This window comes from Anabas testudineus, chromosome 24 (assembly GCF_900324465.2).
Source record: "Anabas testudineus chromosome 24, fAnaTes1.2, whole genome shotgun sequence".
Lineage (NCBI taxonomy): Eukaryota > Metazoa > Chordata > Actinopteri > Anabantiformes > Anabantidae > Anabas > Anabas testudineus.
The window spans coordinates 5,494,017-5,520,389 of record NC_046632.1 but is presented as its reverse complement, the minus strand read 5'-3'; the positions used below and the strand labels follow the sequence as shown (position 1 = coordinate 5,520,389).

General features: G+C 43.4%; 1 protein-coding gene across 2 annotated transcripts in view; it reads right to left on the bottom strand.

The window, feature by feature from the left end:
• Positions 1 to 10,319: 10,319 nt before the first annotated feature.
• Positions 10,320 to 26,373, bottom strand: part of bcl11bb (BAF chromatin remodeling complex subunit BCL11B b) — a 30,354-nt gene continuing 14,300 nt past the window's right edge. For both annotated transcript variants that reach the window (XM_026341493.1, XM_026341491.1), the window contains exon 3: positions 10,320 to 15,589. In XM_026341493.1, the coding sequence (XP_026197278.1) occupies positions 13,524 to 15,589 (2,066 nt within the window). In that variant the 3' untranslated portion in view covers positions 10,320 to 13,523. The remainder of the gene's footprint in view (positions 15,590 to 26,373) is intronic.

Here is a 26,373-nt window from a genome sequence, read left to right as displayed (position 1 = left end):
TAACAGGCCGATGTGTCATTGTCAAACTGGTGGAACCGCTTTTGTTCCACAGAGACACTGACATGTGAAGAGACTAACAAAGTGCAACACTCTGCAAGACGACACACTGCAAGGCTCTATGTAGATCAGAGGAAGATTTGAAAATGTTTATTATTTTTAATCTCTAATTATCTAGAATTCCTTACTTGGAAGCGAAGGTAAAAAGTGACATGTTAGTGTGATGACTAAACAAGAAAGTATGTTTTAGAATTACGATTTCTGCCCAGAAGAAGATTACTGTATGTTGGTGCACTTGAGGTGTGATGGTGCTGCCAAAAGTGTGAAGATGATGTTAAAATGTGATTAACTAAAGACTGGCCGCTTTGTCCAAAAACTAATCTCATGCTGAATCGTTTCAATAATACTTTATGCAATTAACTTTTCTATTGACTTGTAGTATTTAGTTTTAGCATGGCAGGATTTGAGTTAGACATTAACATGTGATTGTTTCAAACATCTGCTAAGGCCACTTTCCATTTCTGTCATCCATTAAGTTTTAAAAAGAAAGGACTCCAAAATCAAATATTCCACTTAAGCAAACATGGCATTCAATGTGCTTGAAAGTGTCTTTGATAGAACGATGAGAAACTTTGTGACACGCTAAGGTCGAAGGACAATTTGATAATTTAAGGAGGGCAAGGATGTCTCTTTTCATAAAAAGAAAGAGTTCCATATAAAAGATAAAGAAAGGCCTTCAGGCCTCGCCAACCATCTTCATTAGAAGCCCCACTTTAGTCTTAATGCATTTCTAGTCATTAGCCAGGGCACAATATGTCACAATCCTCTTCAAAAGAGTATATACACATTGTTCAAATAATTGCCCTGTGAAGGACAAACAACCAGCATGTAAAAAGGCATCATTATTTTGGCGCAATCACTAGCAGGGACTTTCAGGCCTTCCCTCTTCTTTCTCACTGTTGTAGAAGGACATCTGATGTCAGAGTGCCTCTCTGCAGAAGTAAGAACTAAAGACTGAGTGATTTGCCAAACAGTAACACGAGAGAGTGTTTGTGTGGTCTAAAACACTTTTTAATCAGAGACGCTGCTGCCGCGATAAACACTTGAAGACACGCTATAAGATTCGCAGTCCCTGGTCTAATGATATTGTTTCATAAAAGGCGAGTTAATGTAAAGTCATACAAAACACTCTATCAGTCAGTGTTGTGGGAATTTGACACCCTTGAAAAACACCATCCCCTCTCTGTGGTTGTCAATCAAACTGTTTCGTCACATTTGCTTAGTTTTTTTAATTAATATGCATAGTTAATGAGCAGTGTTCTGTCAGACTGCAGTGAAATGACAGCTTGCTGGAGTAGCCGGGATCACCATGCGTAGAGCACTGCCATATTGAATGGTATATTGCTTTCACTTGATGTCAAGGTTATTACCACCCATAGAGGTTAAATACTGGTGACCCACACCCCCAGACACACTACCAGAACTGTTTATACCTCTGGGAGGACTTGTCAAAGTTACACAATAAGTCCAGCTGCCCTGACTTAACAGGACTGATAACCTTCACACACAAGATTGATACTAAACTGTGTGCAAAATGTGAAGCTAATGTGAACAGGAAGTTTTAGATTAATGTAAAGGCTGTGACAGGGGTGGAGAACAGCTAGCATGTTCCTGTCTGACGGGAACAAAATCCACTCAGTAGCAACCCTACAAATGTCTAATTATAATTGTTAAGGAACCTACTTCCTTTCTTCCTGTGAACTGGTGTGAAGCCTGATACAACTCTCATGTAAAATATGTAGCTAGAGCTGGCAGCTGATTGTCTTAGTTCAGCAAAAAGGTTGGAGTATGGCGGAAAACAGCTGAAAACAGCCAAATAGGATATAACAAAATCTGCAATTAACACATCGCGTGCAATTTGTTTGTTTGTTAACTGCACAGAAATCTTGTCAGAGCAGAGACTCTAGGAAGTCGCTGCTCTTGGCCAAGAAATAGCCAAATAGCCAACAAAGACTCCGTAAAACTACAATCTGTTGGTTTTCCAATTTGTTTTTAATGGAATAAACAAACAAGATGATTAGTATTAGTATGACTATTATTATTAGCTACTAATACTACTATTAGTTTTACTGCATGACAACAACAGTGGCAAAAACAAAGCCTAAAAAAGATTTGTTTCAACTTGATATTTGAAAATCTTCAATAAGTCCTTATAAGGTTTCTTTTTTTTCCAGGAAAAAATGATCTAGCATATATTGCCCCCGGAAGATTAATGAATTTGATGCTTTTACTTATACTGACTAACGTAAAATCTGCGGCGCTAAGGGTGCAGGGCAGCAATATGCTGATGCCACATCCAAACTAGGCTGTGCAGTGAGCCTTAAGAAACTTTCACAGCAACTATTAAATAATCTGAGTTCCTAAAAGTGCACTGGGGTCTTTAAGTGATATGCTTTTAAATCACTAAATAACAGCGCGAGTGACAGGGTGACTATGCAGATGTAAAGTTTAAGACCCACACTGTGTCTGCCAAAACAGGAAAAGCAAGGGTAGAAAAGGACAGATTTTTGGCAGCCCTTCATCAAAAGCATAAAGCAGTGGCCACAAGGGGAGAAGTAAACAGATTAGAAAAGCTATTGACATTTCCCCGTAGCAAGGAAGGGGTGTCGAATGGCAGCAAGGAAGATAAGGTGTACAGGCATTCAGTCCCCCCACTCATGTTTTATGTATCTGTGATCACAACTGATCGTGAGAGAAATTAATCAATAACAATGCCGCCGGGATGTGTGTATGACACATGCCACGGCCCGCCCCCCACCGCCACCTTGTGCCGCCGCAACTCCTCCACCTCCTCCTCCTCCTTCAACACCCATTGCTACACTCCTCCATTCTCCACCCTCCTTCATTCTCCTCACCCCATCCATTTTGATTCGGGGGCCTGTTGTTCGCCCACGTCTAGGTGAGGGATTTTTACATCCCCGGCGTGCTTGGAGGAACTCCATATGGCCGGGATCAAAGGTGTTGCTGGGTGCATGGTTCTGCTTGGTTGCCAGCCACCGCCGTTAATTAGAAAACAAGATCAGAGGCGGTATTAAAATCCAATTAAGCCCGTATGAACAGATTGCCAAGTGATGTTCACTAATGCATTACTGAGCACCATGCAAATTTTAGTGGCAGCATTTGGCTTTATGTTATGTGTTTGTGTCATTAAGAGCGTGTGTGTGTGTGTGTGTGTGTGTGTGTGTGTGTGTGTGTGTGTGTGTGTGTGTTTGGGAGTGTATCTGAGTATGTGCGGGAGTGTGTCTATGCACATGTCACTTGCTGGCTATCCGAGGCTCTGTGACATTGCTTGATCTTTTCCTTGATACACAGCTCTAATCTCATATAAACAATCAGCTAAAGCTCTGCAGAGCAACAACACCTATCCACACAATAAAATTTGATGATATTGCTTCTTACAATTAAAGCATAATTGAGAATGCTGAATTATTGATCCATCATAATTGAGTTCTCTTCATTTGATTTGTATGAGAAACTAATATGATGCACAGAAAATCCAGCAGATTTGGATAAATTGCCTGAGAGTATTCGGGTTTGATACAAAGCTCTGCAGCCGAAACCATTTGGTCTCCACTGGCCGCTCAAAGACATAAATTACTAGAGGGACAGGAGCTTTCCATTTAAATCATTTTAAAATTTCAGATGGCTGTAAGCAGATAAAATTAAACCATGTTAAGGAATTGGATGAGGCACATTAAAATGCGTACATAAAATTATTCTGCACAATAAGTGCCAATTTAGTCCATGAGTTTCATTCGCCACAGCAGACAGACAGGGCATCTGTACCAAAGGCTGACAAGTGGATGCAGCTGGTGGCCTATGGCCCGAAGCATCCACATTATCACAGACGAGGGCTGTTAATGTTGGGCTGAATGGAGCCCCTTTTGAGATACAAAATAGCATTCTGATTAGAAAGCCAGGAAATACACATGTGAAGTGCCGGAAACTGTCACAATGCAGAACCACGGCACATTTGGCACAGTCTCAAGCTGGGTATGCAGGAGTAAGATGTTAATGAAGGGATGTGCCACCATCAAACACAGTTAGATTTCTCATGTAGTTGTATGTTTTTTTCAGGATGTGCTCTGCAGGTCATGTGTTGAGCCAAAGTTTTCCTTTTAACACATCACAGCGTTTTGATAAATAAAGGTAACATACAACTATTTTCAAGATACAGAAGTTGTGATAGTGAGGAACTACCTCTTTTTTTAGATTTGCAGCATCTGGCTCTAGGGTTGCCTCAAAAATTCTCTCAGTCCAGCTTGTCCTTAAAATACTTTACACTGCACGCAAAGAGCCTATTAGACACATGCCATCCATAGAGAGCCAGCACCAGCTTCAGACAATCAACACAGAGTGGAAAGTGCACAGATTCAAGTCAAGTAGCAACACTCCTGCTACTGCAAATCACTACGAAAAGACACTGACACCACATCTTCTTAAAATGTTAAGTGCATAATATTACCTGAGGTAGATGTTTAGAGTAATGGTCGTATGAAATCAACTCTACAACTCGGTTCTTTCACTGGTGTTTTGTTGATCGCTGAATCACAATGTGGGAACATTTTGTTCGAATTTACAGACCTCGGCTCGGGCAACTCCAGAAAGACACATGCCACTTATTCATCTTCTGATGCAATTTATACATTAAATGAAAGCCATCGATTTTTCAAAAACATCTGGGTGGGGGGTCGGGGGTGGCAGCTGTTAAGGGCTGTCTGACTTTTTACCATGCTGTGAATAAAGGGGCATTCGTAAATAAATCCCTGCTTCTTAGGCAGCCATGGTTGAGCCTATCGTTTGGTTTGAGCTGTGGCTCAAATGAGGGTGAATCAATACCCAATCTGTCACAGTGACATTGCCTGATGTCATTAATGGACAGTGGGCTTTCTAATTCATATAACACATCACCTCAGAAAGACTCTCCATTGATCTTTAATTAGAAGCAGCTGTTAATCACCTTTATGACTCTCCTCTGTGGCACCGTAATGGTTTCTGCAGTGAAGCCACAGCAGTCTGTTCCAGCCAAAGAACAGCAGCATCAGCACGGCGTGTTTATCGCCTGTGTTTATATACAGCACCCCGCACTCTTAATGGATCTCCTCAGGTTTTCAGAATATTTTGATTATATCATAATTATGATTTTTTTATTCAATTTATGCCTGAGAGAACTGAAGAATTACAGCATTTTAGTCTCTGACTGTGCCACTGTAACAACTGAACCTGCTTTTTCTAATGGTCTATTCAGGCATAGGGACAAACAATGACCCACAGGAGAGAAATGGCAATTACTTCTAGTAAGGTGCCCACTTCACACACCTGCCACAACACAGATGAACCCATCATAAAAGGGACAAAAACGAAGGAGGTCTCCCTCGGTGACCCTTCTGCTTTCATAGTCTCCCCTCTTTTTCAGCTCAACTATTAAGACATAAAGGGGTCAATCCCCAGACAGCTTCATCCGTTATCCCTCTCTCCCACACTCATCTCTGACATCAACTCCTGCCATCCTCTCCCCCTGGTAGCCACTGAGCTTCAACATCAAGATTATTATTGTAGCCTGATTTTTACTCCGAGAAAATGGCTCCTTCCATATTTTGAATTTACAATTAGCTTTAACCTTTTGTGGGTACAGTTTTCTTTTTCATATGACCAATTGAAGCGAGGTTTTATTGAAATCATATGAACAGAAAATCAGTTTGAGACCGTATGTATAATACCCAGTGCAAATCACTTAATGGTTTGAGTGATCTGAAGGACTGCTCCAGAACATATTGCATGAAGCAGGCAGAAGAAAAAAAAATGAATATACATATTGCCATATGTTGCAATTTGGCATCTGGCACCCTCCTGTGCAAGTTGATATAAAGGTGGAATCTGGTTTGACTTAGCCATGTGGCAAATATAGGCCTAAACAAACATGTACTTCAGATGTCTGGCAGTAAAACCCAGATAAAAAGCTGCAGCTATATGAGGAAATAATTTGCTCATAAAATTCATAGATCTTCATACTTGAGTGTTATTCCTTCAAGTGTTTTATGGCTCCCGCTTAAGATAATGAAACAGAAATAAAATCCCATGGGGAAAAGATCTAAGTTTTATTTACAGTCGTTCACATTAGTGTGATTTGTTTTGATGAGATGTGGTCAATTATTGTCAGATTTACTTATTTATCTGTCTAACCTCACACACTCAGTTTGAAGGGCACAAAAAAGCAGCAAATCCTTTATTCTCACTAGCAATTGTCGCATTTGAATACTTTTGAGGTGAGGTGATATGAAAACCATATCATTAAGAACACCACAGATGGGGCATGAGAATCCACTTTAACACTACAACTTCTAAACTCTTCACTTTTTTCCTTCCACAATATGCAGGATGTGCACAGACCAGTGTTAAAATCTACCCCCAGCCATTGCAAACGGCCCAATCGCCTTGTGATTAACGCACAATAAAAGAATGTGATGGCTTAAAGAAGCAGCAGGAAAAGCTGCCCAGTGAAAGATGGGTGTATGAACGCACTCTATAATTAAGCCAGTCTGCACTTGATGAAAGTAGATCACACTGGCGGGCCACGGCTTCACAGCCAGTTTGTTTTTACGACATAATTACAGTCCAAATCAAATGAGAAGATTTAATATTGCACCACGACAAGCATGTGTCCAATGTCAACAATGGCACTGACCCCCCTGAGGCAAGGTGTGTATGTGTGTGTGAGTGTGTGTGAGGGGAGGAGGGGGGGGCAAGTTGGGCGTCAGGAAGCCGACAGCAGAGAAGCTTCCCCACCGCGGTAGCTATCTACCTGTGTCTGGGCCCACCTGGGAGGTCTGACACCAATGGAATTACACTGACAGTGGGACAGAGGGTAAGAGAGAGAGAGAGAAAAGAGTTTGTCTCTATAACAGAGGGAGGGGGAGGAGAGGAGGGGAGGGAGAGCAGCTCACGAGGAGAGAAAGTTTATTTGAAAAGAATCAATCTATTAGAAGCAGGCCGGGGACAACACTGGGAACAATGAACTGGGAGACGAAATTAGACGAGGCTGTGAAAGTGAGCAAGCCGTGGAGAGACAGAGAAGAGGCAGACGTAAATGTGCAGACAGCGAGGGTGTGGCTGGAGCGCGAAGATAAACGTTTCGCTTGGCTGTGTTTTCATGGCGAGGTGACGGCCAGTGTTTAGGAGGGCTTGTGCAGTCACGACTCGCTGGGTTGTTTTAGTCATTAATCAGTTTTAAAGGGAATCGAATCACATCAGGTGTCTTCTCAATCAGGGCCATTCACTTTTCAGATTTTCACTTGCAACGCAGGAGAGTTCTGAAAATAAAGGAAACTATAAAGTCTTATTTCCAAACAATACTGTACATTCTAGTTTTCCTATAGTTAAACAATCGTGTGATTATACAGAAGGCAATTATAGCAACCAAAAGTTGTCATTTCTGTTTTGAGATGAGTGCTGTTTTGATGCTTGACGACATGGTTGCGCCGTAACCGACCAAAACCTCCCACTGAGTGGCTTTAGTGTTTTTCCTCCCTCAGAAAAACGTCTGCATTTCCTGTCCTTTAGTTACACGCTCGACATGACCACAAAGCCTTTGTTCCTATGGGTCAGATTATCCCAGAAGAGAGAAACTTCCCAAGCCACGGCTGTTGAGTGACCACGCTCGACCACACTGCTCTCTGTCTCCTGACCACCCTTCTAAATTGCTCTCCCTGCTCTCCCTCCATCTATTCCTCTCTCCACCCTTTCCCCTACTTTCCTGGCTCTTTCTATCCCATTTTTCCCCCCCGTTCCCAAGAGCAGCCAGATGGGCCAGATTTACTCTGGTCGCTGTGTTGCAGGGCGAAGCCCACTCTTCTCGCTGGGCGGGCAGCATCATTTGACTGGGTACTGGTCAGGGCTGGCAGATTAGTAAGTGGATAGCTACAGAGGGGCCAGTGGGGCCTGAGCCCTGTGATCCAGCGGAAAGTAGGGTTTCTGTGGTGGCCTTGTGGTTCTCTGTGGCCCAGGACTCACACCGCAATCCCTGCTGACACCCTGTTCCCCGAGGACGTGGTTTTTCTCCAAACCATGATTTCTCATCTCCCACTCCGCGACTCTCAGTCTGTGACTATAGGGCCTCTGCCCAGTGCTTTCTGGTGAAGAGTGGCGCTCGAGGCCACTTCTCTCCCATGATATTGGGCACGCAGGAGGGGGCCTTCTCCTAAAAGAGAGCTTTTTAACCTCGTTTCATATGTGAACTGCTCAGCATGGGCTGGTGGCAGAAAAGTGGCCAATATGGGCATATAAGCACATAGTTGTGTGGCCTTTGATTATATGGAGAGTGGCCCTTTAAAAAAATAGACAGTTCATTTTGGGTATAAGGTTCAGTCTAAATTTGTTGTATAATTAGTTGCTTTAGGCTGTAATATGACTTGCAACGTTACGGCACAAAAAAAACTTAGCTGGCCAACATGTCATTTTGATAAGAAAAGAGAAATGACATTCAATCTGGATCACTTCATTGTTTTAAATATGCAATGCGAGAAATCAAGCATGGAGAATACCTTTTTAACATTGTGGGCTTTTTTTTGTTTTTTTGTTTTTTTTTTACCTTATTTGAATCATTGAAAACATCTGCTAAACCCAACCATCTGCAGAGAGTCATGCTATTCCAATTGTTATGTCAATAGTTATGCCATTGCTAGGATAAGAGCTGTGGGAATGTGACATCTTCTCAACATGCACATTTCTGCTGACCAGAAGACCAGAATCATCAACACGGCACCCAGATGTCGGCCTTCAGGCACAAATACGCGTACAGAGGAAGAGAGAGAGAGAGAGACAAAGAGAGAATTAGAAAAGTCCCAATCAGATCTCTACAAATATAGAACACGATGCAGAATAAAACAGACATAATAATTATATTTTTGAAGTGAATTATACATAATGTTGAGACACTGAGACACTTCATGGGTCGCTGTGTGTGGCAAGAGCTGGCAAGCATCGAGAATTCCTCCTGATTTGACTTTCTCACACAAACCCACCTCCTTTTCTTTCTTTACTTCTCTCTATCTCCACTCTATTGTGTCTCTTCTTGCTTCTCATACTTTTTCTTTGAGCAAGCGCCCGCACACACACACACACACACACACACACACACACACACACACAGTACATGCACTGTTTCTGTTATGCTATCCAATGGCCTGGAGGCTCAAGCGAGGACAGGCCTGACTGTCGTTGGCTTGATATCAAGAAATACCTGATGGGTCCCCATACTCATGCCAGGACTCATTTATGAAGCATGAGACTGTCAACAACCACCTTCAGAAATAAAGCCTATGACTCACATTCATACTCGCATTGTTTTCTAAGAACAAGACAGTTGTACTAGCAGTCATCTTTGAAGTTTAATTTAGCAAGGTGTGTTTTTTTTTAGCAATGTACTCCTATAGGAGCACAGTGTCAAATGTTTTCTGTCAGATTTGTATAAAAAAGTTGCAACTACCATGTATCAGTGTCGTGTCTTTTCTAAGCAATATATGACCAAATAACTGCAAGCGAGCAAGATTCCTTAGTGACAACATGAAAGGCATTTCTTAAATTTCAACCATCAATACAACAACATCTTTAGACATTGCACTAGAGTCTGCAGTGTGAGTTTGTAGCATGACACTGAAGCAGCATTAGGTTATATTGTTTTGAATATCATATAAAGGGAATTTATCTCTAAAGTAAAAAAAAAGTCCTGTGTTCTGAATTGAAGTTGGGCAGCATTAGAAAGTCAAGTTTTCTTAAAGCCAACATCAGAGGCCATACTGAAGCATTTTGTGATAATAGCATGGAACTTCATGATTTTTGTATGATGTACAGGTGCAACCATTTCTTGCTGGATTCACTTCTGTTGCAGAGATGAACTGTCTTTACGGTTTCTAAACTACCATTCAGTGCTTGGGGGTCAGATTTCCTTGTTTTTTAAAGAAAAGCTGATTTTTTACCTTCAAATTGATCAGAAATATACTGCAGACATTGTCAGTCTTCGTGGCCCATTAGCAGCAAATACTAGTTCTGCACTTTGCGTTTACTAATGCCCGTTTGTCCTTTTAAAAGACTAATTGATCACAGCTGTTTCATGGAAAACAAGGACATTTCTAAGTAACCCCAAACTAATTGGAAGTAGATTAGGAATAAACTTAAAAAGACATAATCTAATGTGGGGGTTTAGTATTGGTGTTTAAGGATAAGTGAAGGAAGAGGAGGATGAAATAATTAGAATGAAAAGTTGCTTCAATCATAGAGCAATTGCAACATTTATTGAAGTGTTGGCTTTCTTGTATTGATTTTTCAACACATTACAAAAATACATATATGTTCAAAACAGCAGATGTGTACTGTTCTGAAATCACTTTTTTCACAATGATGCACTCCCCTCCCCCCCGCCAAAAAAAAGAAAAGAACAAGGAAACAATTTTGTACAAAGAAGTGTATGTGAAAGTTGTGAAAAGTGAAATATGAAAATGTATTTAAAATTACAGTTGTTAAGTGCCGTCACAAGACCTTCAACCAACCATGAGGAAAAACTGTGAAAAACATAAGTCCATAAATGTCTCATAGAACTGATTTGAAAAAGAATTCCTGTACAAGCCACTGTAATCCCCCTGCCGAAGTTTTCCTCCTTTAGGTAAAGTCTTCTCATTGTTTAAAATCATCTTGTTTTACATCCGTGAAGGATAGCTTCACCAAACCAACAACAGGAAACCCATTAAAAAAAAAAAATAAAAATAAAATAAAAACACAGTTTTTTGAATTTTTGAAGTCAATAATGGCACTCTTGTTAGAAAAAAATAATAATCTGGCATGATTCTGCAATATTACATTTTTAAAATGGTCTTCCCACACAGTGAACAAGTAAACAAACAGAAACATATTCATGAAGATAAAACCCCTCCACCAGGATAATCATACAAAACCGGTATGGCATTCAAAAACATTTGAAAGAACATTGGAGAAAACAATACTTTATTATCATTTTTAAACACTTACACAGAGTATTTCATTAATGGCATACTTCAACACTGTAAACATATTGTAAGACTGAATGTCCATGTGATATTTGGATCTCTGTCAGGGTTCCACGGTTCATCATTTGAATGTGATAGATTTCATAGCTGTATGGCTCATTTTGGCCTAACTCTAAACTGAGTTTTCCTGGAATGAATACACTGTGCGCTTGCAAGATTTCCATTTTTACACTCATGCATTGACATGTGTAAGTAAGCTGAATGTAGCTCCTCAGCCAATCTCACTTTTTGTGTTAGTTCATTAAAATCTACTGAAACTGAATAGCTTATAGACAGCTACTGTGACCTTAACATTATTTCCTTTCAGAAAAAAATAATAATAAATCACAAAAAGTGGAATATGCGTTGAAGGTACATTGCATTCCTTTTTTTGTTTCAAAAGAAAATGGCGTCCATAAAAACCTGACAATAGGCCGAGAAAGCAGGTCAAACTTTCAAGTGAAGATGATTTTGATGATTGAGAATTGCAGTACTAAAATGAAAGATGTAGTCTCAATCTCCTTTCATGTGGTTTCACCCTCTCCCTCCCTCCTTCTCACGCTTACTCTGTCTCACTCTGATGGCCCGTTATAAGATGTGGCCGCTAGATGTGCATTTGGGTACAAAAAAAACAAAAAAACACACTTTTTCATATGCTTCCAATTTCATTTGAATGACTCTTCTCCCTGGTCAAGGTCTTGCTCTCTCTCCCTCCATTTCTTTCTCATGCTTCTTCATTTCTCAGTTCCAAGCTTTCATTTTTACTATAAGAATAGCCCCTACTCAAGGTCGCCCGGCCGTCCCCCAGTGCAGCTGTGCTCAAAATTATCATAACTCATATAGCCTTTTTTTTTTTTTTTTTTTTTTTTTTTTTGCAATAGATTCATTTCAGGATGAACGATGCAGAAAATAAAAACTGTAATCCCCAAAAGTCACGAACATGCACACTGTCTCAAAATCTGTTACTGGGAGTTAAACCCATATCACTTTGTGAGGCGTATGAACAGGCTTCCTTTTAAAAAGCCGCTCTAATGCATGAATCTGAGCTAGTGAACTGTGAAAAGACGCCGTCGGAGAGCAGCTTAGAGCACGCCGCAGAGAGAAGAACACACACGCTAACACGTATTGATATGAATTTTTATTTGAAACCATTTTCTGGTTCCTGAGGGGACGCGGGGAGTCGACCTCGGTCAGACTGAGATGCCACGCCACACGTGGGAGGGAGATAGGGAACGATTTGGAAAGTGTTGCAAACGTTGAAGTAGCTTTTGTTTAACAAATTGCCTTTGAGTAAGAACACATGGGGTTGGGGGGAGTGGGGGGAGGTAATCAAGTGGGTCTGATAAAGCAATAATTGTATGGTAGTTACACTTAGCATATACTGTACTGTGGATAATGCAAGCAGCTGGTCGTCTGATTGTTTTGTTTTAGGCCATTGTTCACGTACAGTCGGGGCTACTTTAACATGTATTTAAAAAAAGAATATATTTACAAACCATAAACAGGACTGTTCTTCTTCTCACATTAGTCACAAGTAGTCTTAACTTATTCAACATATTAAATATGGTGGTTTAACCTACAGTGGGAATGTACTGAGCATCAGTTAAGGGTACCTCCATTAAGTGCAACCTTTATTTATGTCCTGACTTAATCAAGGACAGCAACACAGTAACTGCATTTTGAAATTACACATGCCAATATTAAAAAGGATAAATTCCCTGAATAAATTAAAAGGAACTTATTCGGTCTATAAGACAATGTTGGATTTTTAAAATCCAGCGTGATGTTTTTTATTGTCAGGTTGACATTCAGTGCTTTAGGCCTGTATGAGGGAATGGATTGTAATCCGCTGCTGCAGTTAATATAGAAAACAATTCTTTTAACTTTTAAAAGCTTACTGCTTCACACAATTTTTACTCTCACATGATAATAAGCCTCCTTAAAGAATAAAAAGAAAATTTGTATTAAGGGTGACTTCTTTCCAGTTATCGTATTTTAGGAAAAAAAAGGTTTTTTTTTTTAGCACATTTCAAAACTAACTCCATATGAAATCCCACAAAGATGTACCTGCACATGCCAAATATCATTACAAAAATCCAATAAATACAGAAATTATTGCACAGTAGAAAGGCTCCATGGATTCCTAACTGATAAGATCCTCAGACTGTTTGCCAAGAAACACCAAGTTGGGCATTTCAGGCAAGTTCTCATTAAAGTTTCCCTTTGTTTATATTCTCAGGTGGCAGTTTCTCTGACAAGAAAAAAAGATGAACATCAATCAGTCTCAATTTTTTTAAGAGAGATTATCCAGCCAAGCCCCATAGCTGAAGAAGTAGTTATAAGGAATATGTTTGTGTGTGTGTGTGTGTGTGTGTGTGTGTGTGTGCGCACGTGTGTGTGTGTGTGTACACTATAGGCTGTATAACTGGCTCAACCTCTGTCCGCCTGCTCTAATTTGACCTCACTGGCCATCAAATGTTCTCCATGCCATTTCTTCATGTGTTTCTCCAGTGTGCTGTAGACACTGAAGGGCATGTGGCAGATGTCGCAGCGGTATACCTCTTTCCCAAATTGCCCGTGGGTCTTCATGTGGCGTGTCAGCTTGGAGCTCTGGGCGCACGCGTAGCTGCACAGGTCACACTTGTAGGGCCGTTCCCCCGTGTGGCTGCGTCGGTGCACCGTCAGGTTGCTGCAGTTTTTGAACACCTTGCCGCAGTACTCGCAGGTGTCATTCCTCCTCTCCTTGGAGCTCGGCGGCCGGCCGGGCCCTGGTCCCCGCAGGAGGTGTGGAGTGCTGCTGCCGCTGCGGCCTGAAGCACTGCCTCCTTCCATCAGCTCGCCAGGAGGGGTGGAGAAGCGGAGGCTTCCCGTCTCTGAAGAGGAGTGTTCAGAGGAGGTGGCGAACGGCGACTGACGGGAATCTGTGAATCCCAAGAAGGGTTCTCTGATGAAGTGGCGTGAAGCAGCATAGCCAGCCAGGAGCTGAGAGTAGACATTCTCCGGGGAGATAAGGGGTATGGTCGGGGGAAGCTCCAGCTGTTCCTTCTCAATCTTGATCCTCTTGTTGTTGGAGGGACTCGGGCTGGTAATGGGGGTGGGCCGACGTTGGAACAGCCCAGGAAAGGAGTCTGCTTCAGAAACACTGATTCTGCCATTCATCACAGGCCTCGGGTCCTCCTGCTCATCTCGCTCTCTGTCCTGCTCCCTCTCATTCTCTCTGTCTCTTTCTGCTTCACCCCTCTCTCCACCATCTCCATTAGGTTGTCGATCCAAGCTCCTCTTGTTAGGGTTAAGTCTAAGGTGATTGTCCAGATGGTTGTACGGGTGCATGATACTCACTCCACCACTATCACTTACTCTCTCTCCACTCAGGGACTTCTCCTCAAGAGACTGTCTAGGACCGTTCTCCCTGCTCTGGCTGAACTCCTGAGAGTCCTCACTTAAGTTGGAATCCGGCCGACTTCCATTTCTCAGCTCTTCTTCCTCTTCCTCTTCCTCCTCCTCTTCTTCCTCCTCTTCCTCCTCGTCCTCCTCATTGTCTATCACCACCCCTCTTGAATCCCCCTCTCTGCTCTTTTCTTCACTCTCTCCTCCCTCTCCTCTGTTTCCCTGTTCTGGGGAGCCACTCATGGATCCAGACTTGTTGTGCATATGTGTCTTCATGTGCCTCTTAAGCTTGCTTGCCTGGGAACAGGCATGGTCACATAGATGACACTTGTACGGCCTCTCTCCTGTGTGACTGCGCCTGTGGACGATCAGGTTGCTCTGGAACTTGAAAATTTTGCCACAGAACTCACAGGATTTAGCTTTTCCAGAGGACTGATTCTGACCCTGGTTGTCAGGGGGGCTAGAAGAACCATGTCCCCCCTGAACGGTAGGTGGCTGTGGGGCATAGGTCAGAAATGCTGGGGGCTTGGCACCAGGCTGGAAAAGCGTTGGACTCAGCAGGCGGTGCATGGGTGGTACACGGTTGGGTGAGAGTGGAGGTGTCGGCCCCCCATTATTGGTTGTGTTGCCCGCTAGTTCCCTCAGTCGTCGAGAGAAGTCCATGGAGGGAGGCTCCATGGGGGTCATTCGCATCACCCTCTCAAAGGCACTGGGGTGCTGGGACAGCAGCCCCATCTCCTCTGGGCCCAGTCGCTCTAGAGGGGGTCTTGGGGGTGGGGGAGGGCTGACAAAGGGTGGCGTTGCAGGCAGCCGGGTCTCCATGTATCCCGGGGGAGGAGGGTGTTCCCTGAGTAGGGGTGCAGCCATGCGGAGGAGGTGGAATGGGTTGTTGGTGTCACCGAGGAAAGTGGGGAGGGGGGACCGGGGCAGGGCGTCAGCACCAGGGGGTGGAGGCAGAGCCATGCGCGGAGTGAGGGAGCAGTTGGCTGGATGGTTGTCCAGGTAGATGCGGATGCCGTGAGTGTGCTGGGCATGCTGCAGCAGAAACCAGGCGCTGGTGAAGGTCTGCTTACAGGTAGTGCAGATGTAGCTGGACGGCTCATCTTTATCTGTGGAGCAAGAAAAATAAAACCATTACAAATTTAGTCAAATATGCAAATAAAAACATTTTTTTACTAAACCAAAATATGACTTAACAATGCTTTCACATTCACTAACAACCTGTTTGCACATTTGTGGAGTTACGTTAGGGGAAATTACATGTGCTTAAGTTATATTAGCTTCTGTGTGTGTATCAGTGTATGAGAGTGCTCTGTGGGCTTTGTCTGTGTGTGAAATTTTGAGTGTGTGTGTGTCTACGGGCTAATACAGATGGCAGGCACTGCCCTAAGGCCACGACACATTATGCTAATTCTAATGTCAGCTAGGCTTTAATATACAGATCCATCTCGTCTACTCTGTCATTTCCATATGGAGATAGGGGAGGCAGCCATGTAAAAAAAAAAAAAACACTCCAATGGGAAAAAAAGGAAATATGGGATGGGGGGTGGGAAGGAGGGTGAGGTGTAGGAGGGTGAGGTGTGGAGTTAAAGAAAAAGAGAGACACACAAAGGGAGAGACAGGAGAGGCGATGCAGACAACGTGTAAACAGTAAAGACCCCTCCACAGTTAACACAGCATCCACATGAAATAAATCTTTACGTCACCGGTGTAATAAAAAGTACAGTAAAGTGATCTGTTGTGGCTGCACAAACATACACACACACACACATACTGTACGTCACTAATTGACAAATTGCCCCTTTAAATGTCGTGACTTAATAATGCCAAATGAATCTATCAGTCACTGTGGCATTGCCTTGTCAGCCTGCTGGTGACTCATAAAAGGAGCCTGGGTTGGGAATCATCTAATTTAACACAGGCTAGAACTACGGAGGCATTTCCACAGTCCTGTGTTTGCTAGCAAGGCATCTGTATCTACTTTATCATCAGCAGCTACCGCAAGCACAGTCAAGTCAGTATGGTGGTCCCGAAGTTTGTCCCGGAGGGAGAAAACAAAGATGGAGAAGTTGCTCTTGCCCAGAGTCTTATGTGATCAAGAAAGGGGCCCTTAAGATGGCTGACTGCCTCAAAGCCACCCATTGTCATAAAATGTAAAACACACATTCAGACACTGATAATGCACAGTAATATTTTCTTTTCACTTCCCTTCTCTGTCTCCTGAGTCTCTCGCAGCGCACCTCTCCACACACACACACACACACACCCTCGCACACTTGTGCCGTGCAGAACAGATGAGCGAAAGCTGATGTTGGATCAGTGTCTGGTACAGGAAGCTGATTTGGCGGTGTGATTGGTTTGGCTTTCCCCAGGGGAGAGGGGGTCAGAAAAAGTTAATGAGGGGCTCATTTACTGATTCTGTCTGTTTTTCTCTGCTATTAGCGCGGCTCTGGTGTAGCCGTCACTCTCACTGTTTTTGTGGGGTGGGACATGACCTGACTCCTGTTTCTAACGTGTGTACGAGCATGTGTGTGTGTGAGTGTGAGTGTGGACATGTATGTGAATGTAATGATTGTGCTTGTATGTGTATGTATGTGCTTGCGTGTGTGTGTGTGTGTGTGTGTGTGTGAGGTGGGGGGGGCGAGTGGCGAGCTGCCTGCCTGTGTTTAGTTTGGCTAAGCTTCACACGGCCGCTTGGCAGCAGAGAGCTGGACAGCTTAACAGCTTGGACAGGGAGAAGAGAGAGAGAGGGAAGGGAAGAGGAGGAGAGGGGGTAAGAAGAGAGGTGGAGGGACTTTAAGAGCCAGACGTGCCTGGGCACATACACATGCATACACATTGACACACGTCAAGTCTATTTACATGCCCCCAGGGACTGAGATGGGTCTATAGACTTGGGAGCCATATAACCTCATCAACATAGGGGGATCAATATGAAATGAAAATGCGAGATCAAGAGAAGGATGGATAGTCTCACTCTATCTGTCAAATTGTATTTTTTATTATTTCTATCTATCTATTCTATCTATCGTTTTTTATTATTTTATCTACATTTGGTCTGCACACATGGTCTCATCAGTACAAGCTATCCAATAATATACCACAACCTTCCACCCCACCACCACTATAGCAACACATTTGCATCTTGTCATATCTTACACAGCCGTGCCATATGCTGTTAAAGGAAGCGTGGCAGCTAATAGAGTGGCAGCTGATGGCTGCTGCCTAATGACGGCCAAAGACAAATTTCATCAACTTCCCAAACAAGCAAGCAGTGGGGGGCGGGAGAGGATGGGGGTGGGGGAGAAGACATAGAGATGAACAGGAAAGAGACAGAAATAGCAAATAACAGAATCAGAGAATTATGCCGGATGTTGAAGATAACGCGGAAGTGCCTTATGCTGCAGTTCCACTAATAACTGAGATAGTGGGGTTCTAAGAAAATAATTAAATAAGATTGTTATTTCATATGTAATGTGGCAAAAAACTGAAAGTCCATTAAAAGGACATTAAAGACTTAAGAAGGGCTCGTCATATTAGAGACATGTTGGTTTGACAGACCGTTCTAAGTTGCTGGTGCCACTCCACCTCCACCCAGATTTCGTCTGATTGTTCAAAGAAAGGTAGGTGGTTAACCCAAACCTGCAAACTGCAAAATCTCCCTTTAGAAACCCATGTATAATGTCACAGATGCTACCTCCACATTTCTCTATGACGATGAGACACACACACACACACGAACGCACAAACATGAAGTCACACACATACTCGCTCTATTCTTTCCTCTCACACACACACACACTTGTGCAGACGATGAGCGTGTGTGAGAGCGTAAATGTTGTCGCTGCTCAGTGCTCCAGCCAATAAAAGCCTTCATTAAAGAATCACGGTGGGCCGTGTCATGCTTCAGTTTGTAGTAATTACTGTCGCCTGCCTGACACGCAGGCAGGGACCCCTCCGCCACTGACCGCCAAGGTCAACTACCAGTTAGAACAGTTTGATTCTCCTCCCTACACAGCCACTGACGCTGGACCTAATTGCCCACTTTACTCCACCACACCATATGCACGCAGACACATATAGACTGACACATACCCTGTTCAGTGAATGGGACTGAGATGAGAAGTTAAATGAAAGGGAGTCACAGCAGGATCCTGTAATATGCTACTGCATTATACACATGGCCATTTCGCTTGCAATACCACCACTTGTAAATGTGATGGGATTCACCTTGAAAAGACTGCCAGTTAAATTTCTGCCCAGGTGTGCACCCAGGCGGACTGCTCCATGAAACACACACACAGGCGCTGTACTGTTGGAGACAAGCTTAGATGGGCAGCTCTTTGTCCTGTGCAACAAAACGAGGGCTAAGGGCCAGGAGGCCTGGAGGAAGTTAATAAAACATTGGCACATGCGTGGAGCTGAGGTGGGCCAGTAATAATGCTCTCCTTCTCTCCTGGGTTGGTTTTTTTACTAAACCACGGGGCCAATTAACCCAGTCTTCAGGGACTAAGATCTGAGCTTTACATCAGATTTTATTCTTTCCAGATTGCCTTTTATAGTCATTATTTTGCCTTAAAAAGTACAAACAAAATGCCAGTGAATGAAGGGGAGCCTTGGTATTGACTGCTCAGAAAAGTTGGTGTGAGTTTGGCAGGGTTGAAGTAGACACCAGGCGTATGGTGCAGACATGTGGATTTGTGTTTAATTTAGAAATTCACATACGCCATCCCTCCTGCCTGGGCATGATTTATATTTTCGAAGCATGAGCTCCTTCTTTTTACATTACACTTACATTTCGGGCCTTTATCAGATGCTCTAATCCAGAAATAGTTATAATAAGACCACAGAAGAATAACACAAATCCACAAGTTCAGTCTTTGACAAGACGTCTCAGCTGACAGTGAACAGTGAGTGGATGGTAATGAATGCTCGCTGATGCCAAATTTATTCTTACAAAGCTGAGGAAGAAAAAAAAATCATAATTGAAAATAAGTAGAATTTGAACAGCAGCCCACTAACTTCTCCACAGTGTGAGCTTCAGCTGGCGTGGACAGCTCTAAACTAGACAGGGCGAAAAATATTACATCCAGGGAGCAAAGTTTAGAGTGTGTCGAATGATGTCGCTTTAGTGTAGAAGCAGGAGACAGTGCAGGTTCTGGTTGTTAACAAGGAGGTGAGTCAGGAAGAAGAGGAGGGGGATATGCTACAGTAGGTGTCACATGTGTGTGTGTGTGTGTGTGTGTGTGTGCAGGGCAGCATTCCTGGGGTTCAGGTTTGCTGTACAGCTCCAACATTACATCAAGGGCGACAGAACGCCACAGCGACAGATTTGCATACAGAACAAAGCCACCCGCAGGCTAGGCCAGTGGGACAGAATACTGCCCCCTGCAGCCCCTCCCCTCCTCTACCCCCTCTCTACATTCACACACGCTCTCACAAACACACGCACGCGCGCACCAGCACAAACCCTGGGAGTACGCCTGTGTGCACCTGTCAGGGGTTAGCTGACACCTCTGCTGCTGGCAAAGCAGCTCCTCATTAGCATGGCTGTGATCTAGGGGTCCCCAGGGGTCCCAGCCTCCTCACCTCACCCTCTGCCTCCCCCCTACACCTCTGCTCCTCTCCTCCTCCTCACATCTCCCATCCGTCCCCCCTACTCCACCTCCTTCTTCTTCCGCGCTCCGCTCCCCTCTGCTCTGATGATGGCTTGCTTGTCATGAAGGCTGCTAATCAGGAGACACAGGGACCACAGAGATCAACAGTGTATTTTTGGGTGTGTGCGCTTCGCAGGCACGAAGAAGCTCGGACAGTAAACTACAGTGCAGCCCTGGATGAGTGTCACACATATGCAGTGAAACAAGGAGGGTGGAGGAAAGAAAGAAAGAAAGTAAGAGAGAGACTGTGGAGGGTGGCAGTAGCAGGCAGGGGGTAAGGCTCTCACACAGTGTGACTGGCTCCATGCTAACTCAAACCAGCTTTGGCCTGCTAACCATACACATCTGTGTGTGTATCTCATTGTGTGTGTCTGTGTATGTGTGTGTGTGTGTGTGTGTGTGTCTCCAGCCAGTATGACCAGCTGAAATGCCTGAGAGGGGATTTAAAGAAACAGTGTTCCTTAATATGCACGCCGAAATGCGTGTGAGACCGAAAGTGTTGTGTTGTGTAAAACATTTTCTCTTTCGCTTTCTGTCAATATTGGTCCCGTCGATTTTCTCTATCTCCCTCACTGTTTTCTCTCCCCACTCACGTACGACACTAAGCACCTGTGCAAGTTATCTGGGTACTCCACCCTGACCCTCATGCCTCCTGGGATGCGGGTCAAATGAACAATAAAAGGGATCAGGTATCTCCAACAACTTGATCACAGACACACACACACACACAGTGAGCGAGCCCAGCTGTACAACAATGCACGGGTGTAAGAGGCTCTCATGTAGCACGACAGAGGGAGCATGTTACTGCCATGAGGCAAGCTACCCCGGTTAGGGCACAGAGGACATGCTGTGAAAAATAACTGGAAAGACCTCTCTGTCAGTAAAGAGCTATGACTTTTGGCTCGGCTTCTAGGACAAAGAGGGAGGGAGAACGAGGGACGAGCAGACAAAGAAGACAGAGAGAGAATAAAAAGAAAAAGGGAGCTCCATGAAGTGCATTAGCTGAGCTCTCTGTGGCATTTCTCGAGGCCTGACTCATCGCCATCAGCTCCTAACTGGTCCCAGCGCCTGTATGTGCACACTCATGTGGGGTCTGCTGTCTATCATGTGACACTGACAAATGGAGGACACTCAGTCGTGCTTGTGGTTGCATGAAGATGTAAGAGAGAGGGGCGAGATGGAGGAGATGATGAAAGGGAGGGCGGTGGGAGTAAAAAAGGGAAAACAAGACAAGAGGGAAAGACGGCGGAAGAGGAAAAAGAGAACTGCAGACAGCACGGGAGCAGAGAAAGAGACGCTTTGTTTTGTCTTTATCACCTGCATTTCCACTTTCAGTTGAATTACAAACACTTTAATCTCTCATTAAATCACCGAAACAGATAACATCAAATGAAATAAAGGATGCATTGGCGTCATTACTACGGGTGCAAACCTGCTGAAATAGAGGAAACATCTACCAGTGATAGGGAAAATAAATAGTGGGTGAGGTGTTTTTTGGGGGGCGGTGGACGGGGGGGGGAGGCCCCACTGATGCAACAGAGGAACAAAAAAAAAAAAAACACAACAAAATGTTTGGGTAGGTGATGGAATCAGAAGACAAAAACTCAAGCTGCTTTGACAATGAAATGGAGACTGACTTTGTGGACTCACACAATGTTTGTTCGAGGTTTTACATCCAAATGAGCTCCAGTTATGCCCCTCGGGGGGCTCTCACTTTGTCCAGAAAGTCAATTTCCTATTCACTAGGAGTGAATAGGAAATTGACTTTGACATATGAGTGACATGCGGATTCTGTTTTGTGGGTTTATTAAATTTTTCATTGGTTCAATCATTTTATACAAACAGCGCATGAAATGTATTGTGTAAATAAGGGAGTGTGGAAGATTCAGCAGGGATAAATTCAATGAAACAAAAGCAAAGTGTTAAACACAGGGATGGGGAGCTGATCTCGACGTGTGAGGCGCACGTGTCGTCTTTGCAGGTCTCCAAGGCTGCACCTTCAGCGTTGACGTGTCACATGTGAACACCTTTCGTCTTAACTATCCGAGGGCAGAGAAGCAAAAAGAAAAAGAAGAGGGAGAAATGGTGCTTTTGTGTTTCGATGTGCGATGTGCACTATGGGTATAGGGCATGTGTTTGCATCCACATGTCCATGCTCTGTGAGTGTGTGTGTGCCTTGGTCGACCATTCTGTGACGGGGTGCTATATTCTTTCAGCAGTAGTAATGGTCCCCAGCTGGCTTTTACCCATTGGAGCCAAGCAGCCAGTCCCACTTAACTCGGAGCCCACAGGAAAATACCACTGTGGCCCTGAATGCAGCACACAAACCCTTCCAACCCAAACAGCCTGCTATAAAACTTGCCGCTCACATGCTTCAGACATGGCATACAGTCCATTCCACCGACGGGGAACGAGAGCCTGAGCATTCCTGAGCTATTTCACTATTACCCCGCAGTTTCTCCAGTTTAATATTTAATTCTGGCTACTTAAGACTGTGAGAGGATGAAGTGCTTCTTCGTCATGCTCGAGCACAAAGCGGAGGCTGCGAGCGTCACAGGAGAGAGCGCAGGGAGCGTTGCATCATTTGACACCAATTTGCAAACTATCTAATTAGTGTTAGCTTACTAACAATAAGGGGAGAGTGTTAAAAATAAAAATGAACTAGAAGAATTCGGCTCTCTGTGTTCCTGAAGCCTCTTGTGAAAAGCAGGATGAGGGTATGCTACTTCCTTAAGAACTCTCACAGCAATAGTTGGACAATTTGGGGGAAAAGTGATCCACTTTCTTAAAGAGAATTAGACAAGAAAATGTGCACCACCATCATATCCTGCCCAAAGAAAACATATCACAGAGCGGGTTAATGTAGCATAGCACAAAGATTAGAAACATCATGAAACTGCTAGCCTGGCGCTGTCCAGAGGTAAAAATAAAATCTGTCTACAAGCAAATCTAAATCTCACTAATTGACACAGCATATGTTGTTTATTCAATCTGTCCAAAAATCAAGTACGTAAAGTCATGGAAGTGTAAAAACAACCTGATGTGATTTTACCAGAGTGGGAGTTAAGTGTGGCAATATGTCTTTGCCACGGATGGAGTGGTGTTCTGTTGTTTTTACACTTGTGTTTTATTAAGGATTAAACATGATCTAATATGTTAATTAGGGAGCTTCAGAGGTGCTGTTAGGTGGATTTTGTTGCTGGGGCCAGGCGTTGCTTTCATCTCGAAGCTATAGCTCAGTTCCCGCCATGATATAATGTGCAGCACTGCTAAATCTGACACCCTTAAACTACTTAGAACAATTTCAAAAATGATGCAGATCAAATTAACTGTCTCTATCTTCTGGTTACCCACAAATAAATGGATGTACAAAATATAATCAGGTTTCACTTGTGTGTGTGTGTGTGTGTGTGTGTGTGTGTGTAATATCTAGCTCTCCTGTCTGTAAGGTCCTGTTGCAATCAAGTGAAGGCTGGCAGCACCACGTTATTAGCGTTGCAACGGTCATGTCTCCAGCTGAATTTCTTCGCTCTCTCTTTCTTTCATGGGTCCTGAAAGTCAGGAATCTAATAATAGTCAGGTGTGTCAAAGCCTCGATGAGCTTTCATTTAACCTTGTGTGCTCCACACACATATGAATGTATGCACATGTACTGTACACTGATCCTCTCAAAGTACACATCTAACTCATATTTACAGTATGAAGTGACGTGTGTGTGTGTGTGTGATGGGCTGAGTATGAACCCCCCACCCCGTGGGTTCCGTGTGGCCTCTCTCTCTCTCTCTCTCTCTCTCTCTCTCTCTCTCTCTCTCTCTCTCTCTCTCTGCCTCTCCCTCGTTTCTTTCTCTACTTTTCTCGTTTTCTCTCTGTCTTTCTGGCTGTTATCACGCTGATACATTTCCTGCTCCTGGCACGGCTCCTGCATAGCTTATGGTTAAAGCAAGCTTTCATCTCTCCAGTGCCTTTAGGACACACACACACACACACACACACACGCACAAACACACTCACACCCACACATATATGAGCGCTGGTACGGGCCAGCGCTGCCCCGCCAGACCACAGGCCCAGACAAGCTCCGCTGGCACCAATCACCCTGATAACATCTTAGGCTTTATTTCATTTTGGCTTACTGTGTTCTGCTCTGGGAAAGACAGACAGAGAAAAGAGACCTTTCTGGAAAAAGTATGGATTACTCCAGTACACAGAGAGAGTATAGATCCTTAACCTTGAGCAGTTTACTCCCCCGTCTGCAATGCCGTCTACGGACATGACAGTGCAAGCCCTCTTTCATCAAAGAAACAAACCAGAGCAGCTTTTTTTTTTTCCATTCTCACAGAAAGCAGTACGGGTTTTAAAAGGTAGTTAAGATAAAAGTAAGAAGTTAATGAAAACATATTTACATTGTAATCATATAATCAATCGAGCCAACATGACCATCTGAAGTGTCCTCTCATTTAAAGGGTCTGTTCACAGACAATATGAAAAATCGAGCTATGCAAGCACTTTCACAGGTTTTATGTTCAGATGCCTCCACTCGTCAATATGTTTATGTGGCTTTATGTTAGAGCATTGCTAAAAAGTTTGAAATATGTATGTGCGTGTTTCGAGATAACAAATGTCCCTTGTACTCCTGACAATCTGCATGCCTCACTGTAAACAACATGCAACTATTTTCAAGAAAAAAGAAAAGTCATTATAAAAACATTGTGTACTGTGAATTGTCCCGAGTGACAAGGACACTGCAAAGTTGCTATACAAATGTATAAATGTAATTTTTTTTTTTATAGACTGAAAACTACAAATGAGACATATCTCAAATTCTGGGTAAATCAACTTTAAATCAGCTCGACTGGCTGAGTCTGAAAATGGGCTTTTCCCAATTTTGTGTGAACTAATCCTTTAACATTAAACTTAAAAAAACCTTTTTTTTTTCTAAAACATCATTTGCCCCTTTCCAAGCTTCAAATAACTACAATAAATATCCTCTGTGTATGCGAGGGCTGTGTAGTGTGTATGAAGGCTGTATCAATAATATTTTGCTTGCAAACTAGATATTGTTCCTGGCACAGCATTGATTGATATTTAAGTGACAAACTAACATAAAGGCAGCTTATGTTCGTCATGTGTTTGTGTCTGTGTTCTCTCTCAAAGTAATTGCTCAAGACAAATAAGTGGATGAAATAAGGGCAATTGTAAGTGTACCATGAAAGGCTTTCAATATCTGCTGTGGTGAAAAAGCCTGTAAAAGGAAAAATACGGCCATAAACGCTGTCTCCTCATTTTCTTCTCCCACAATCCCACCCAATCAGAGTGGAGCACTAATAAGATAAGAGGTAAGGAACAACAACAGTATAGCAAGTAGGATTACCCCTGTCTGACTGGCTAACAAGCACCATTTCTTTTGCTTTTCACAAATACTAATGTAGCCCTATTCCTCCCCAAAAGCAAACATCCACTACTTTTCAAAAGAGAAAGCAGGAGTGAACGCCCCGGTCAGAAAATCTCCCCTTTTTGCTCCTGAGAGGGTTGTATTATATGTTATCCACTAATGTGTGGCAGAATGCACAATAGCTGAAGACACTCACAGACACATGAGGATTTTCTGCATGTCTGAGGAGAGTTTCCTGATCAGAGGAAAGGTGCACGTTTATTGTCTCCTAGGTGTGTGTCTCTGAACCTGTACATCCACATGCATACTTTTAATGTAATAACTGTAGATTCGTAATAAAACTTGCCACATTACTCAGCACTGATGAAAGCACACCTGTTATCGAATGTCACCAGCAGAGAGGAGAAGCAAGAGGTAGCTCGAATAACCACAATGCCGCAGTCAAATTACCTTGATTATAGCTATTTATGCAAAGAACATAAACACATTCACAGATTCCCACTGACACAAGACAACTTATGGTCCATAGCAGCAAGGCCATGAATTTCACATCAGCACTTCGCTCAAAGCTCCACACAAAGCAGAAGAGTGTTTGTGTTGAATGCCAAAGCGCCATCATCACTCTCCATGCGTAGCAGGGACAGGGTGTGAGGTTTCTAATGCCTCTTAAGTAAGGCTGTTAAGGAGCAAAGAGTCCACACATCTGGAAGACACAGTCAGTCGGCACATGCTGAAAGTTAGCAGTGGCGCTCGCAGTCCAAATTAGTGGCGAGTTTTATTCCCCCGCTGTGGTAGGAAAATATCAAATCTGCTGCCATATGAGTGCCATAAAGCTGGCTGTGGA